General features: G+C 36.0%; 1 protein-coding gene across 1 annotated transcript; it reads left to right on the top strand.

Moving 5' to 3' along the window:
• The first annotated feature begins 1,962 nt into the window (after nucleotides 1-1,962).
• Nucleotides 1,963-14,234, top strand: cpxm1a (carboxypeptidase X (M14 family), member 1a). The gene is made up of 13 exons (XM_079842653.1): nucleotides 1,963-2,334; nucleotides 5,332-5,441; nucleotides 5,529-5,668; nucleotides 5,852-5,936; nucleotides 6,086-6,236; nucleotides 7,292-7,380; nucleotides 7,456-7,579; nucleotides 8,074-8,270; nucleotides 9,770-9,949; nucleotides 11,693-11,987; nucleotides 12,539-12,678; nucleotides 12,764-12,866; nucleotides 13,727-14,234. Exons 1-13 carry the CDS (start codon nucleotides 2,082-2,084, stop codon nucleotides 14,035-14,037), a joined length of 2,178 nt encoding a protein of 725 aa, XP_079698779.1. The 5' UTR covers nucleotides 1,963-2,081; the 3' UTR covers nucleotides 14,038-14,234.
• The last annotated feature ends 1,191 nt before the right edge of the window (nucleotides 14,235-15,425 follow it).

Genomic DNA, 15,425 nt, shown 5'->3' with positions numbered 1-15,425 from the left:
GCCAATAGAAACTCCAACATGTAAAATATATTTTTCAGGGGGAAAAAGACAGATACAATAAAGTTAGATCCCTTTTTCTTGAAGATATTATTTCTGTATCTCCTGCAGTCTTTTACTGGAATAATATATTTAAGGAATATTTGAGAAAGATTTAGTCCTTACAACAAAAATATTTTGTCACTAAGTTTTAACCCTGTTAAATAATTTATGATTAAATATAATAATACTATTGACACAAGATGCTCATTTTGCCAAGTTCACACAGAAACTGTTTATCATGTATTTTGGTCATGTTTATACAGAATAACTATGGACAAATATTGACACATTTATTAAAGATAATATCCAGCAAGATATATATCTGTAACCTTTAAATACATTATTTTTTTAATCTGACCCCACTAAAAACAAAGCTTGCTTTGTTATAAATGTAATTTATTTTCTTTGCAAATTTCATAACCATAAATGTTTTTGAAAGATGTTAATACCTTAACACATTTCATCCTCATAAGAAAGCAAGTAAAACAACCTAAATTTGTAATGGCTTTAATTTAACTGATGTATAAAATATCTTACCCTCGTGGTCTTTTTTCTATCTTCTCCTATTTTTCCTTTGTTTTTGTTTTGTTTTTGTATTGTTTTTTTATCAAATCATTGTTAACCTTTAACACATTGTTGATATATTTTGTGTATTGTATACGACTGTAGCCTATATCAATGTATATAATTGTTGTATATCATTAATGTCATCTCTGTACTGTTTGCAATCATAATATATATTTTTAAAAAAAGATTTTATATTAATAACAAATATTTGTCAATTGTCATGACAAAATAAAAAACATACATCTAAATAAGACGGCATTAAATTCACTGGGAATGATTTAATATAGCGTTTAGATTTATTTAGGCTATTTCTTCTTAAAGAAATTTCTTCTCCCCCCTCCCCCCACTTTTTTTTTTCTTTTAGCAAATTCGCAGTTTTACTGATAATATACACTTTCAAGAAAAGTGGTGGTTAAGCAAAAACCTGATACCAATAACTGCAAAACCAGCTGTTCCCAGAAAGTGTTTAAATCTAGTGTTTAACATGCCTAAACAAGAGATGAATATAGCAGAAATCATGTGACATAGCTTCATGTAGTCATTTAACACCTCACAAACATGAAAATAAAGAGTCTTCTCTGTCAAAGCCTGACATATGAAAACAATAGTCAGGAAAAGGTTGCAATGGGACAGTTTATTGAATCTATTATTGAACAAATAGGTCTATTATAAAAAAATTGCATAGCCTATTTTATGTTTTGTCGCATCATATTTGATACATCAGGCTTTTATGGCCCATATGTTACAGTGAGAATATGGACACATATATTTCAATGCTTATTTATCATAATCAAGCTCTTTGTGGTGGCATTAATACACCCCTAAAAAGCCTGTTGTATTATATTTGACATACATTTTAACATGATTTTTCTAAAGTAAATAAATAAATAGCTATTATAAAAAAAATATATATATTCTTACGTTATTAGTTATTTTAGCCTAATTAGTAGGCTACTAATATACTAATATGCGACCAGAAGGCATGTAGAAGATTGTGTGCAACAATGTTTTGATCATGTTGATCATTTAGAAGCCTTAGAAATTCACGTATCAAATATGGCAGGCTTTATAGGGTTAAAACTTCAAGTATAGGGCTCTGCAGGAAGGTAATAGGAGTTACTAGATCAGTGGGCGAGGCCATAAACAGAGGGCGTTTTTCACTGCGTTACCTGATTTGTCCACATCACAGTGTGGGTAAGGTTTAGGGGTGGGGTCGGGTGAAGGGGATCATTTTCATTGCATGATTTATAAACACCTATCAGTTTGAAAACACCCACAGATTTATAAACGCCCACTTTTGTTCCGCAGAAACCTCGCATGTCAACACATTCACGGTTCACGCGCCGCGCGGCGTCTATTCTACAATATACGGTAGTGGCGGCAGTCTGGTATTATGTTACGAAGCGTTCGTGCAATATCTGACTTTTAAATTCAGCTTGGAGTCTTGGACACGAATATAGGTTATTGAAGAAAAAATGCTTATAAGCGTACACATTTGTGCTGCAATAATACTTTGCATTACACACCCCTGTCTTTCATCAGAAAATCAGACTGTCAGTAATGTTGGTAAATCTGAATCTAACGATTTAAAGGCAATATTTAATCTGGATGGAAATATTACTAAAAGTGTGGACACAGCAAAACCCGCTGAAGACCACACTCAACCGCAGAGGAATACCAGTGAAGATGGAGAACAGATGAACAAAGAGACCCATGGAGTAAAACCAGGCGAGTTCATGATCAATCTGAGAGTTGAGGGAAGTTCATTTAGTAATGTTTAATGCCCTTTTATGGCACGGAGTTATAACATTTCCCCCTTAATAGCCTATAACTATTTTATGTTAAAGTGATCACATTTTTACGTTTTAAAAATGAAAACTGGCACATTGACAACTCACCAACATCTCGTTCACTTTTTTCTTCTTCTGTGGAACATAAAAGAAGATATTTAAAGAAAGTTGTTCATTTTTATTTAATTGTATTTTCCGTTCAATGGAAGTCAATGGTATTCAAAACCATTGGTTACCAACATTCTTCCAAATATCTTTAACCCCTTAACTGTCAACTGTTTTTTTTTTTTTTTTTTTTTTTGCAAAACAGACATGAAAATGCACTATCCAAACTTAAATCGCTGTAATTCAAGAATGCTTTGTAATACAGACCTAAGTTTGGTCTTGTTTTAAAGAAGACACTCGGCAGATTATTGCTGAAGGGAAAGCAATTCAAAAGATGAAGGTATGAAAGTTTAAATTGACTGTAATTTTTTTCATTTTAATATATATATAAAATATATATTTTACAAAAAAAATACTATAAAATCAAAGCCATATGTCTAACCAAGTTGTGTTCCAAATTTGAAGTTGATATCACAAAAATTGAAGTTCCCATGAGATTTTGTTTAGGTGCTGTACCAAAAATAGCCACCGGGTGTCATTCACATTCCATTGGTTTTTTAATGCATTTTCCTGTAACAAATTACTAAATTTCTGTCCAAATATTACTTCCATCACAAAACAGTCACCAAATATGGAACTTTGAGACTCAGACCTTTCCGACAATGTGTTTTGTCAAGATTAGAAAAGATTTTGATTATAAAGTAGTTGGCAACATGGAAACATGGCACTGCCGACTAGGGGAGGAGCCCGCTAGAAGAATTTAGAATACCGTTTCCATGGTAACGCAATGTCTGATTTCAAAACGGTTTTCACAGGATTAATTTTGAGTTCGTAAGATTTTATGATACCTAATTTATGATAATTACTCAAATAAATTATACAAAAAAAAGGCGATCAAAAATTAGCGCCAGTCGGTGACAGTTAGGGGGTTTATGTAGCCTAGTTCTACAGCAGAACGAAAGTTATGCAGGTTTGGAGTGATGTAAGAGTAAATTATGACAGATTTTCATTTTTGGGTTAATTATACATTTAAGATGTCCAACAGGTTATAAGTATATATTTCCACATATAGTGTTAGTGTATAGCATACTTACACTTATATCCAATAGTCTCTAATGTTTATTCAGCACATATTAGTAGGGTGAATTGAACTGGTGGGAATACAGTAATGCTGAAGCAACAAACATGATGCTGATTCACCAGACTGTTTTAAGCAACAATAGTGAATCAGTGTGATAGTTGTTTGCTCAGCATTCCTTTATTCCCACCAGTTCTTGAAGTAATTTCAATTGAAGTAAAGTGCACCAAATGAAACCCCTTGGAGAAGAGAGGGACATTGTTGCCTACACTTAAAAATAAAGGTTCTTAACTGGCATTGATGGTTCCATGATGAAGGACATACACAGAACCTTTCCACTGCACAAAATGTTCTTTATAGTGGAATAAGGTTCTTTAGATTAAAAAAAGGTGCCTTTAGGACCTGATCACTGAAAGATTATTTTCAGAAATTAAAAATGGGTTGCTGTGAAAACTCCTTTTTGGACCCTTTATTTTAAAGAATGTACTGCCATGTGATTCTTTAGAGTGTAACCGTTCCAACTCGACCTGTTCCAAGTGGGATTAGAACCGGGGTCTCTGGTGTGGGAGGCGGGCGCCTCTTGTGATCAGGGGAGTGAGGTTTACACACACAGCTCTTACTACGTCCGTTACATTTACCTCCCATAAACCTCACTCCCATCTGGGTCATGGCACCAAATGTAAACGGTCCTACTCGACCCGCTCCAAGCAGGATTCGAACTGCATTCTCTGGCGTGGGAGGCAGACGAGCTAACAAGGACTCTAAAGACCGCAGCCAGTTGTGTCAGTCACTAGCGCACAGTGTTGGGGGTAACGCATTACAAGTAACTTGACTTACGTAATAATATTACTTTTTCAAGTAACTAGTAAAGTAACGCATTACTTTTCAAATTTACAACAAAATATCTGAGTTACTTTTTCAAAAAAGTAATGCAAGTTACTTTTTCACATTTATTTAACTGACAGCTCTCCTGCCCCCATGTTGTGAAAAATAAGTGGAAAGGCGTTGTGTGTAAACATGAGGGTTATTGTAGTTCTAGACTAAATGTGAGCATTTACTCATCTCACTTGCACAATAAAGATTCTGTACTCCTCAAAATGAATAAAATCAGTCAAATGCAAAATCAGAGTACTCAAACCTCAAATATATAAATGTTAAATAGAACAAATATTTTTATGCATTTAATCTACCTTTATTGACCAATGTCGTGCTGCTGACCTTTGATGATTCAGTTAAGCCATGAGCAAAAATTACTAGATTTTTTGTTTTTATTGGTAAAACGTTTTTCTCCTGCGTCCTATTCTTCCATTATCCAGAATGGCACCACATTTATACCTCAGCCTGAGGCTTATTATTTCAATTTTGGTATGAAGAGGTCTTTACATTTGCACAAAAAAGGACTTTTTTTGCTATTAAAAAACAAAACTAAAAAGCAAGCCCAGCCCAGGTGAGAAAAAGTAACGCAAAAGTAACGCAAAAGTAACGTAACACATTACTTTTCTTAAAAAGTAACTAAGTAACTCAATTAGTTACTTTTTATGGGAGTAACGCAATATTGTAATGCATTACTTTTCAAAGTAACTTTCCCCAACACTGCTAGCGCACCTCTTGAGGCCAGGGGAGTGAGGTTTACACACACAGCTCTTACTGGCCTACGTCCATTATCATTCATTCAAACATTCTAAGGCTCCTCTTTGGCTTAATAAGTAACTGTTCATCAGCTTTAAATTAGTTTGTCTCAATCTCTATCAGACTGTCCACCACTGGGTTTGGAGTCTCTGAAAGTCTCTGATGATCAGCTGCAGTCTTCCTCGTATTTGAGCATCGGGCTCGGTCCTCACAGAGGACGCCTTAATATACAGGTCAGCCCACTGTGTGTGTTTGTTTAAGAAGATTTTGAAGGTAGATTTGATGTAGTATGTTATGAATTTGCATATTTGTGTTTGTAGTCTGGTCTGGAGGATGATGATGAGTATGACGGAGCGTGGTGTGCTGGCGAAAAGGATCAGGAACAGTGGTTCCAGTTGGATGCTCTCAGACCGACACTCTTTACTGGTGTCATCCTCCAGGGCAGAAACTCTATCTGGAGGTCATTGTGTGTCTTATTGTATAATACATTTTAACTTGCAATGAAGTGTTTGAAAACATTGCATTCAGTTCACACTTAAGTGAACCGACTCTTCACAAGGATCAGCTTTTATAGTATGTTTGCAAATTAAACCTATTTTCATTATATTTGTCTTACCAAAAGTCTATATTTGTGTGTGTGTAGCTTGAACTGGGTCCTCACGTATAAGGTGCAGTTCAGTAATGACTCATCGGTCTGGCAGCCCTGCATGAACGGATCAGAGGAGGCTGTAAGTTTGAGTTTTATAAGTACTGCTAACCTTTCAATATATAGTAGAGGAGCATGTAAATCTTTAAAGCCTATTGTCTGTAAAGTGATTATTTTTCTTTTCTATATGTGTACTATATTGTCTCTCCTGATCTCAGAATTTCTGTGCAGGTGTTTGTCGGGAATGAAGATTTGGAGACGCCGGTGTTGGCTCTGTTTCCTGAGCCCTCAGTGGCCCAGTACATTCGCATTAACCCACAGACCTGGTTTAGCAATGGCACCATTTGCCTCCGCGCTGAAGTGCTGGGTTGCCCAAAGCCAGGTTTAATATTACATGACTGTAATTTGTAATATATATATATATATATATATATATATATATATATATATATATATATATATATATATATATATATATATATATATATATATATATATATATACATATGTTGTTTTCAATTATTGAAAAGTCACTCAGTTAACCTCTTATGCTCTGGGACCATTTTTGGGTATTTCCGCCTGGATTTGGCCTATCCAAATTGAAAAGCTTCCCATACCCAATTACAGTGCTCTAAATACACAATGTTGGTGTAATTTTACAGGAAACCCTTTGAAGTTTCATAAACCACTGCTAAAAGTGATACACATTTATGTATATGTTATCTGAGCTGTAATAAACCCCCGAAAATTGTTTTGGTTATAAATTCATTTTTGAAAATGTATAACTCTAGGCCCTGTGTGGTCTAGCACCCTGCAGATAGTTTTGACTGTTTCCACTAGATTCCAGAAAATACTGGAAAAAAGAATTTAGTCTGTATCATGTTGTATGCAATATTTTTTCAAATGGATCTGAAGGGAGGAATATTACCTTTTTGTATGTAATTTCAAGTATTTGCTGCAATCTAGTGGAAATAGTCTGCAGGGTGCTAGAGCACACAGGACCTGGGTTATACACTTAAAAAAAAATGAATTTTTAACCAAAAAAATCAAGAAGCGCCTCTTTTTTCGGGGGTTTATTACAGCTCAGATAACATATACTTAAATGTTTATCACTTTTAGCAGAGTTGTATGTTACTTCAAAAGGTTTCTTGTAAAATGACACCAACATTGTGTATTTAGACCACTTTATGTGGGTATGGGAAATTGTACCAGAGTAATTTAGTATAAATATTATTTTGTGTAAAACAAATGCCAAAGTGATGCATATCTCCAGAAAGTAGACATTCTAAGCTTTCAAATGGTACCAGATATGATAGATATGATAGAGCTCTTCCACAGACATTTACATTTTAAAGTATATACTTGATGATGTCATTCCGGACCCTGATCAGGGTCCATAGAGAAGTGCAGTTTGACAAAACTTGTCTGTGTGTGTAGATCCTGACAGCCCACAATTTTCTGAAACTGAGAGCGGATCCACAGATGACTTTGACTTCAGACACCATAATTACAATGAGATGAGGAAGGTTAGTGATTTTAGACCTTCATATTCTTCCTGCTTATTCATGCAAGTGAACTGACACAAGTTACTCTCCCTCTAGTTAATGAAGTCTGTGACTGACGAGTGTCCAAATATCACACGGATCTACACTATTGGGAGGAGCTACACTGGACTGAAGCTTTATGTTATGGAAATATCCGATAACCCAGGAAAACATGAGCTTGGTAAGTGTTCCCTTTATTCAGATCCCTGAATCTCATAGGCCACACATATATATTCTGGTGCAATAAAATTATGTTGTTGTAGAGAATTCATTGTTCATGCCCTTTTATTATTTTCCTTACACAGATAGAAGAAAATATGTTTTCTTTGCTTTTAGGCTTTATTTTGCTCATTCATCATATCTTTGTGTAACGCATTGTTGTCACACATCTGCTTTTCATCAGTCATTTGGCCAGAATAAACATTCCATCATTGATCAGATGCTGTTAATCTTTTGCCAAAGACACATTGTCAGCAATTTGACTTCTTTAATCTAGTAAAACATTTTCCAATTTAATTTTTTTTCATGATACAATTCCCGGGGGATAAAGAACCTTTGTCCTTAGTCCTGACCTTATTTTTTATTGTGCGCTGTTTCGTGGTGTAAATGTGTGATTTTAAATGTATTCCTGTTCCAAACATTTTATTGTTTAGGATTTTTACTGTTTGCATATAGGTGAGCCAGAGTTTCGCTATGTTGCCGGGATGCATGGGAATGAAGTTTTGGGCCGGGAGCTCTTGCTAAATCTTATGCAGTACATCTGCCGTGAATACAACCGAGGCAATCAGCGTGTCATCCAGCTGGTAAAGGACACACGCATCCATCTGTTGCCATCTATGAACCCAGACGGATATGAAACAGCCTATGAGAAGGTAAGCCAAAACAGAGAAACTTGATGTCCTAAAAATAAAGGTTCTTTATTGGTGTCTATGTTCCACAAAGAAACTTTAACATCCATAGAACCTTTCCATTACACAAAAGATTCTTTATAGTGGAAAATGGTTCTTTAGATTGTTCAACTGTTCTTCAAACTAAGAAAAAAATGGTTCTTTTAAGAAGTTCACTGAAAGGATTATTCTTCTATGGCATCAGTGCAAAAAAAGCTTTATTTTTACAGAGTATCTATTTACGCCAAGTGCAAATAGCCCGCCTTTTTGGCAGAGGCTATTTACACTAACTTTGCCCACCAATGTCTGGTTGAGCCAGACAAAAGTACAAAAGAAACCTGTCTAATAACAATAGTTCTGTCATGACAACTCTCTGAGAGATTGGTATGGTAATAGAGATTGGCATGGTAATGGATATGGCAATGTTTCTGTATTTGGTCTTGGAGGAATAGATCCACTCAGCTGCTGCTGCTGCCGAGCAAGTACACAGACTTGCTACTGCCAATACATTCACAGACATTGCTGTGTAAGACATGCTGCTGCTGCACATGGAACATACATGAATTAACCCCCATAGCAGATCTATACAGGTGGAGCTGGGGAAGGTGGAGGGTTTTCTGAAAGCGCGCTACAGACTGCTAACAGCAACACTACCGGTATTTGTTTGAATGTTGAGCCGCAGCTCATTGGCCGCTGATGTGACAGCAACCAATCAGCTGTGCGATGTAAATAATGATGTGATTGCTACCAAATGAGTTAAAGACCTATCAGGCTGCGGCATCTAGAGTTTCATGCCAGAACTAGGTGACAGTGGTGTGGAGCTTTTAACTCAACCGGTTCGAGTTCGAATCCTCCTTTTTCCAAACTCGTTCTTCTTCATTTTACCATTGCATATCAGCATTTATTTTAAATAAAAATGAAGAAAGTATTCAAAAAGTGAGAAAAAATTTACCTAGCAGGAATTTAATAGAGGGAATAAAGTGTTTAACTGGTAAGGTTAGGGGCAGGGACAAGTAATGTCCCAATAAGCAAGCATCCATTTATGATTTTAATAAATATAATCATATTCACTGACTATGTTATTACTGCATACTGTTTTATAATGTACTACAATACATTGAGGTGCAAATAGTATCTCACACTATTTTCACTAAGTATTAATAGCATCTAACAAACACTTAGACTTGGTGCAAATAGCATCTAACTACTATTTACACAGAAAATATTGCTTAAGTGTAAATAGCATTTAACGCTCTTTGCCTTATTTGTGTGTACAGAAATGTTTTTAGTTACAGAAATGTTTTTAACTATAAAAGTTATAGTTAGGAATTTTAATAATATTATAGAAGTAATTAATTTCTTTTAGATAATTATCATTATGCATTCTATTTGCAATCACACCAAACTTGTTCACTATAGTGTGATCTATAGTGTGATCACAGACGGTCTTGTGTTTGAATTTGTGCATGTGTTTGTTTCAATAGGGCTCAGAACTCTCTGGCTGGGCTCTTGGACGCTACAGCTTTGAGGGCATTGACATGAACCATAACTTCCCTGACCTCAACAACATCATGTGGGATGCTCAAGAGTTGGCCACAGACAAGAGGAGAGTGAGCAACCACTACATTCCCATGCCAGAGTACTACACCTCAACCGAAGCATTAGTACGTATACAAAAGCATTGTCGTACTCTCTTGGTACACACTTATTATATGTGTAGTCTACTTATAAAATGTTTTGGGTACTGTTCACTAACCTCCATATAAAAATAATTGTTAGTTGGCCCCTCCCCAGCCCCTGGTTGTCTTATTATTCTTCAAATATAGTCGAAATTGTTTGACAAAATTGTTCATTTTTTTAGATAATGTAATCCATTTTATTTGTCTAAGAAAACAGCAGAGCCTTGAGCTATTTCAGAGGTTGCTCTCAGTGTCTCCTCATAATGTTTGTTTTATTTGGAGGCACAGAATTCTCGGATTTATATATTAAAGTCGGCATGTCTTTTTTTCCTTATTGTGAGTAAAACTTCTCGAACAAGCTCAAATGTAGGACAGGACTTAATTTTGCCCGTGGTGAATTGATTGGATTGTTAGATGGATGTGGTTTGCTCTTGCTGTGATGTCATGTGAGTGACAGGTTGTTCCGCTTCCTCTTGCCAGTAAACACGTCATCAGAGAAGAGAAGAGATGTCGCTGTAAGAGGGAGGAGAAGATATTTTGGTTGAAGATTACGAATGCACGTGAATAAAAAAAATTAAGAAGTGCATGGAGAAATCATTTAAAATACATACCTCAATATTCAATAAAAACAAGAACTGTCAATTTGCCTTTAATGGTGACATCAAACCTTTGAATAGACTTTTAGTCTTTGCCTTACAGAGAAGGACATGTTGTGCACAGGGGACTCAAGGTCAAGCAGATCTGTGAAGAATGTGAGCACTTCCTCTCAGCTGAAGCTCCCTGTGCTGGGCCTCCAATACGAAAACATACTGCAATACACTGAATAGAGATTAATTAGAAATCATGAAAGATGAGAGAGGGAGACTCAAATATGAAGAAACATAATAAAAGAACACAAAATTATCATATTTTCTGTGGATTATGATATTATTATTATAGGCAAAGTTTAACTTTTGTGCCTGGGGGAGGGGCAATTGGGGCAGAAACTAGACCCAGACCCTTGAATTACAGTCTAAACCACATTCTGAGATGGCAGTTGTGTTCATACAGTTCAGTCTGTCTTTAGCAGGCTACATATTATATATTCTATAAATGTATTCGTATATACACTACCAGATGTTTGAAATAATTAAGCTTTAAAGAAGTCCCGTATGCTTAAAAATACAGTAAAACATTTCTTATTATTATAAATGTTGAAAACAAGTTTTGCTGCTTAATATTTTTGTGGAAACCTTTTTTTTTCAGGATGCTTTGATGTATAGAAAGTTCAAAGTAACAGAGCTTATTTGTAACAGAACACATTTATACCTGTCTATACTGTCACTTTTGATCAATTTAATGCGTCCTTGCTAAATAAAATTATTCATTACATTTTTTAAACTTAACTTATTCCAAACTTTGGAATTTTAGTGTATCACATTGTTACATGTTTTCAGCTGATTTCAACATTGATGATAATAAGAAATGTTTCTTAAGCACCAAATCAGCATATTAGAATGATTTCAATATTAAAATAGAAAACAGAAAATTTGAAAAATAGAAATAGACAATTATTTCACAATAATACTGTTTTTACTGTAATTGTTCAAATAAATGCAGCCTTGGTGAGCGTAAGACACTTCTTTAAAAATATTCAAAAATCATAATTATTCCAAACTTTTGACTGCTAGTGTATATATTAAAGAATATTTTTATATTATAATATATATTCGCACGTTCATGTTAAAGGTTGCCCCGGAGACACGTGCTGTAATCAGCTGGATGCAAGATATACCTTTTGTATTGAGTGCTAATCTGCACGGGGGAGAGCTGGTGGTCACTTACCCTTTCGACTGCACACGTGACTGGATCCCTCGACAGGACACACCCACCTCAGACAACGATTTCTTCCGTTGGTTGGCTACCGTCTATGCCTCGACCAATCTGGTGATGGCAAACCCAGATCGGAGGATCTGTCACTCAGAAGACTTCCTGCAGCACAACAACATCATCAATGGAGCAGACTGGCACACTGTCCCAGGGAGTGAGTACACATCAAAGACTTTCTGTCCATTTTTGTTGCTTTACCCATTTGAAACAGGGTACTTTCTAAAATTTAATTTTAAGAGATGACCCATCTCGTAATTAAAATAGAGGTCCTCACTGTGAAAGTCTTGTAGAATATATTCATAAAATAATATATAAATATAATAAATATATTATATTTATTTAAATAAATAAATGTAAATAAATTATATATATATATATATATATATATATATATATTATATATATATATATACACACACACACACACACTATTCGACAAGGATTTTTTTTTGTTGGCAAACGGATTATGAAAAGCAAACAATTTAAAACAATCTAGTAACTTAACTACACTTTTAAATATGAATTTATATTAAATTTGAAAATGTATTAATCTATTTACGTTTTTATTTTTGTTAATACACTAATAATTGTTTGTTTCATTAAGGTGGCAATCCTAGTTTCATGCTCATTATATAAAAGGCTTTATGTTCTGATGAGATTCATTATCATATATATTTTTTCTTATATTTTATTTTTGCTTCATAGGCATGAATGACTTTAGTTATCTCCACACAAATTGTTTCGAAATAACTGTAGAACTGTCCTGTGACAAGTTCCCACATGCCAGTGAGCTTCCTATTGAGTGGGAGAACAACAAAGAGTCTCTCCTGCTGTACATGGAGCAGGTCAGTCCTGCAGAAACATAATCCTACGAGATCCTAATGTATCCAACCCTTTTCCAATTTCATCTGTTCTTTCGCTCTTCTGCAGGTGCACAGAGGTTTAAAGGGCGTCATCAGGGATAAGGACACTAAAGCTGGCATTGCAAATGCTATCATTAAGGTGGACGGCCTGGACCATGACATAAGATCTGGTATACCTCTAAAATCCTTTTGCCAAAAAAAAAACTGCATTAAAGAGGACCTATTATGCTTTTTTTACATTTGCAACTTTCTTCAGTGTGTATTGTTGCTGTTTGAGCATGAAAAAGGTCTGCAAAGATACAAAGCACACTCAGATGTGAGTTATTCTCTATATCACTAAGCAATATTTTTGAAACGCTTAGTTTGGTCTTGAGTTTTCTTCTGGGAATGTACACGTCACAATATTCATCATTTAAATAATTCCCACCCAAGACGTATGCAAAAAATGGAGTTGCTGCCCTCGGAGGACGCATTCCAAGGTAAAAAGGCATCAAGGCACGTCCGAATCCAATGATAGTTCACTTCCTGTCTCCTGAGATACCTTGATCTGATCGATGAAGCCAGAATAGATGTATCATTCGCTGCCTCCGATATCTCACAATCCTGTCCTTTCTATTATGTGACAGTTGAGCTAAAAAATAAATATGGCTTCCGAAAGTTGTGTTTTTTGGTCAGTTTGTGTGTAAACGTACGATTTTCACCACTTCTGATGTCATTTCTAGCGAGAAATTACTATTGTAGTAGTTAAATATGTTAGTTATATCCAAACCTCTCTCTATTTTGTTGTAGATCATTAAACCATTACGCTGCCTGTTCAAAGTTTGCCTGATGAGGCAGCATGGCAGCAAGTCAGCTAGTTTTCGGACGCAGCCATAGTGTGTTGAAACTTGCAGTTGTGGTAAGGGGCGTGAAAACTAATTCTAGTAGACCCCAAAAACAAAATCAAGACTTTATAAAAGGGCTTAATAGGTCCTCTTTAAAATATTTTTTCAATACAGGATATAATAATGTTTGATTCACATGTTTGTAGCTCTAGGTGGTGATTACTGGCGTTTGCTGAACCCAGGTGAGTACAAGATAATGGTGTGGGCAGAAGGCTACTTCCCCCGCATCCGCCGCTGCTCTGTAGGGTCAGAGCCCCGCGCAACCATCTGTGACTTCACCCTCACCAAGACGTCACAGGATCACCTAAAACACATCCTGGCAAGCGGTGGGAAAATTCCCCGGGATGATCAGGTACGGATCCGAGCCATGCGAATGCGCAAACTCCGCATCAGTACCAAGATTCTTAATCGCCGCCGAGAACAACAGCAGCGCCTTAACAAAGTTAAACGGAAGTGAGGAGCTCATTTATAAAACAATAAGCTGGCCTGTCACAGGTTGAAGGACATTGGTATTGAAGATGTTCAACATTTGAATGTTTTTTTTAACCACTAACACAGATTTTTAAGAAGATTCTGAGATTGTAGCTGGTTTTCTACACTCAGAATATGGTATTGATGATGATATTATAATAAAGCTAATACAATATTTGACAGAAAACACCTCTCCGCTGTCTTAATTCAGTGATGTATAGAAGCTTGTTTCCACCACAGTTCTCTCCACACAATTCTAAATTCCTTTTATCCGCAATTCTGACTTTTTTCTCATAATTTCTAACCATGATTATTTATTTTTCTGTGGTGCTTCCTGGGGAGGCAGTGGGCATGGGTGCTTCCTCTTGTGACAAGGTCCTCCTGAACTCAGCCTTCTCTTCCTCAGTTGGAGCAAAGTTGGACAAAGTGGGCACTGGTGCTTCCTCAGTGGGATTAGAGTCGACTACTAGGCATAATAAGAGATCACTTTTGATAATTACTCTCAATATCTGCGGGAAAATGTGTGTCCATCTCAATGTCTATGGTGGTTGCATCCTTGACTGAAGTTTTTTACCTTGGAGGTCAGGAAACCAAGTCTTGAGTTTTGTCTTGAAGTCAGCCTTCTCTTCTTCAGTTGGTTTAGAGTCAGATACTGGTGGAATAAAAAAACATTTAAGAGACAATTAGTGTAAATAATATACTAATAATCTTAGAGAAAACAGTATATTTTGTTGTTGTGGACCTGGCTGAAGTTCTTACCTTCAGTGCCAGGAAACCAGACCTGGAGCTTCCTCCTGACCTCAGCCTCCTCTTCCTCAGTGGGTGAAGAGTTGGCTTCTGGTAAAAAAAAAAATTAAACAAAAATCGATCATTGAAAAACACTTATTGATCCACCATTAGTTTAAATGTCTGAGTAAAATGTGTGTCCCAAAATGTCAGGTGGTCATGCGCTTCGTTGACGTTCTTACTTTGGAAGTCAGGAAACCAGACCTGGAGCTTTTTCTCAAACTCAGCCTTCTCTTCCTCAGTGGGTTTAGAGTTGATAATTACTCTTAATATCTGCGGGAAAATGTGTGTCCATCTCAATATCTATGGTGGTTGCAGCCTTAGCTGAAGTTTTTACCTTGGAGGTCAGGAAACCAAGTCTTAAGTTTTGTCTTGAAGTCAGCCTTCTCTTCCTCCGTGGGTGAAGAGTTGGCTTCTGGTAAATAAAAGAAAAAAAAGATTGATTGAAAACACTAATGTCTAGTGTAAAATGTGTCCCAAAATGTCAGGTGGTCATGCGCTTCATTGACGTTCTTACTTTGGAAGTCAGGAAACCAGACTTGGAGCTTTTCCTCGAACTCAGCCTTCTCTTCCTCAATGGGTTTAGAG

This window comes from Gobio gobio (assembly GCF_949357685.1).
Source record: "Gobio gobio genome assembly, chromosome: 18".
NCBI lineage: Eukaryota > Metazoa > Chordata > Actinopteri > Cypriniformes > Gobionidae > Gobio > Gobio gobio.
The sequence above is the reverse complement of the archived record's forward strand: the minus strand, read 5'-3'. Positions and strand labels throughout refer to the sequence as shown.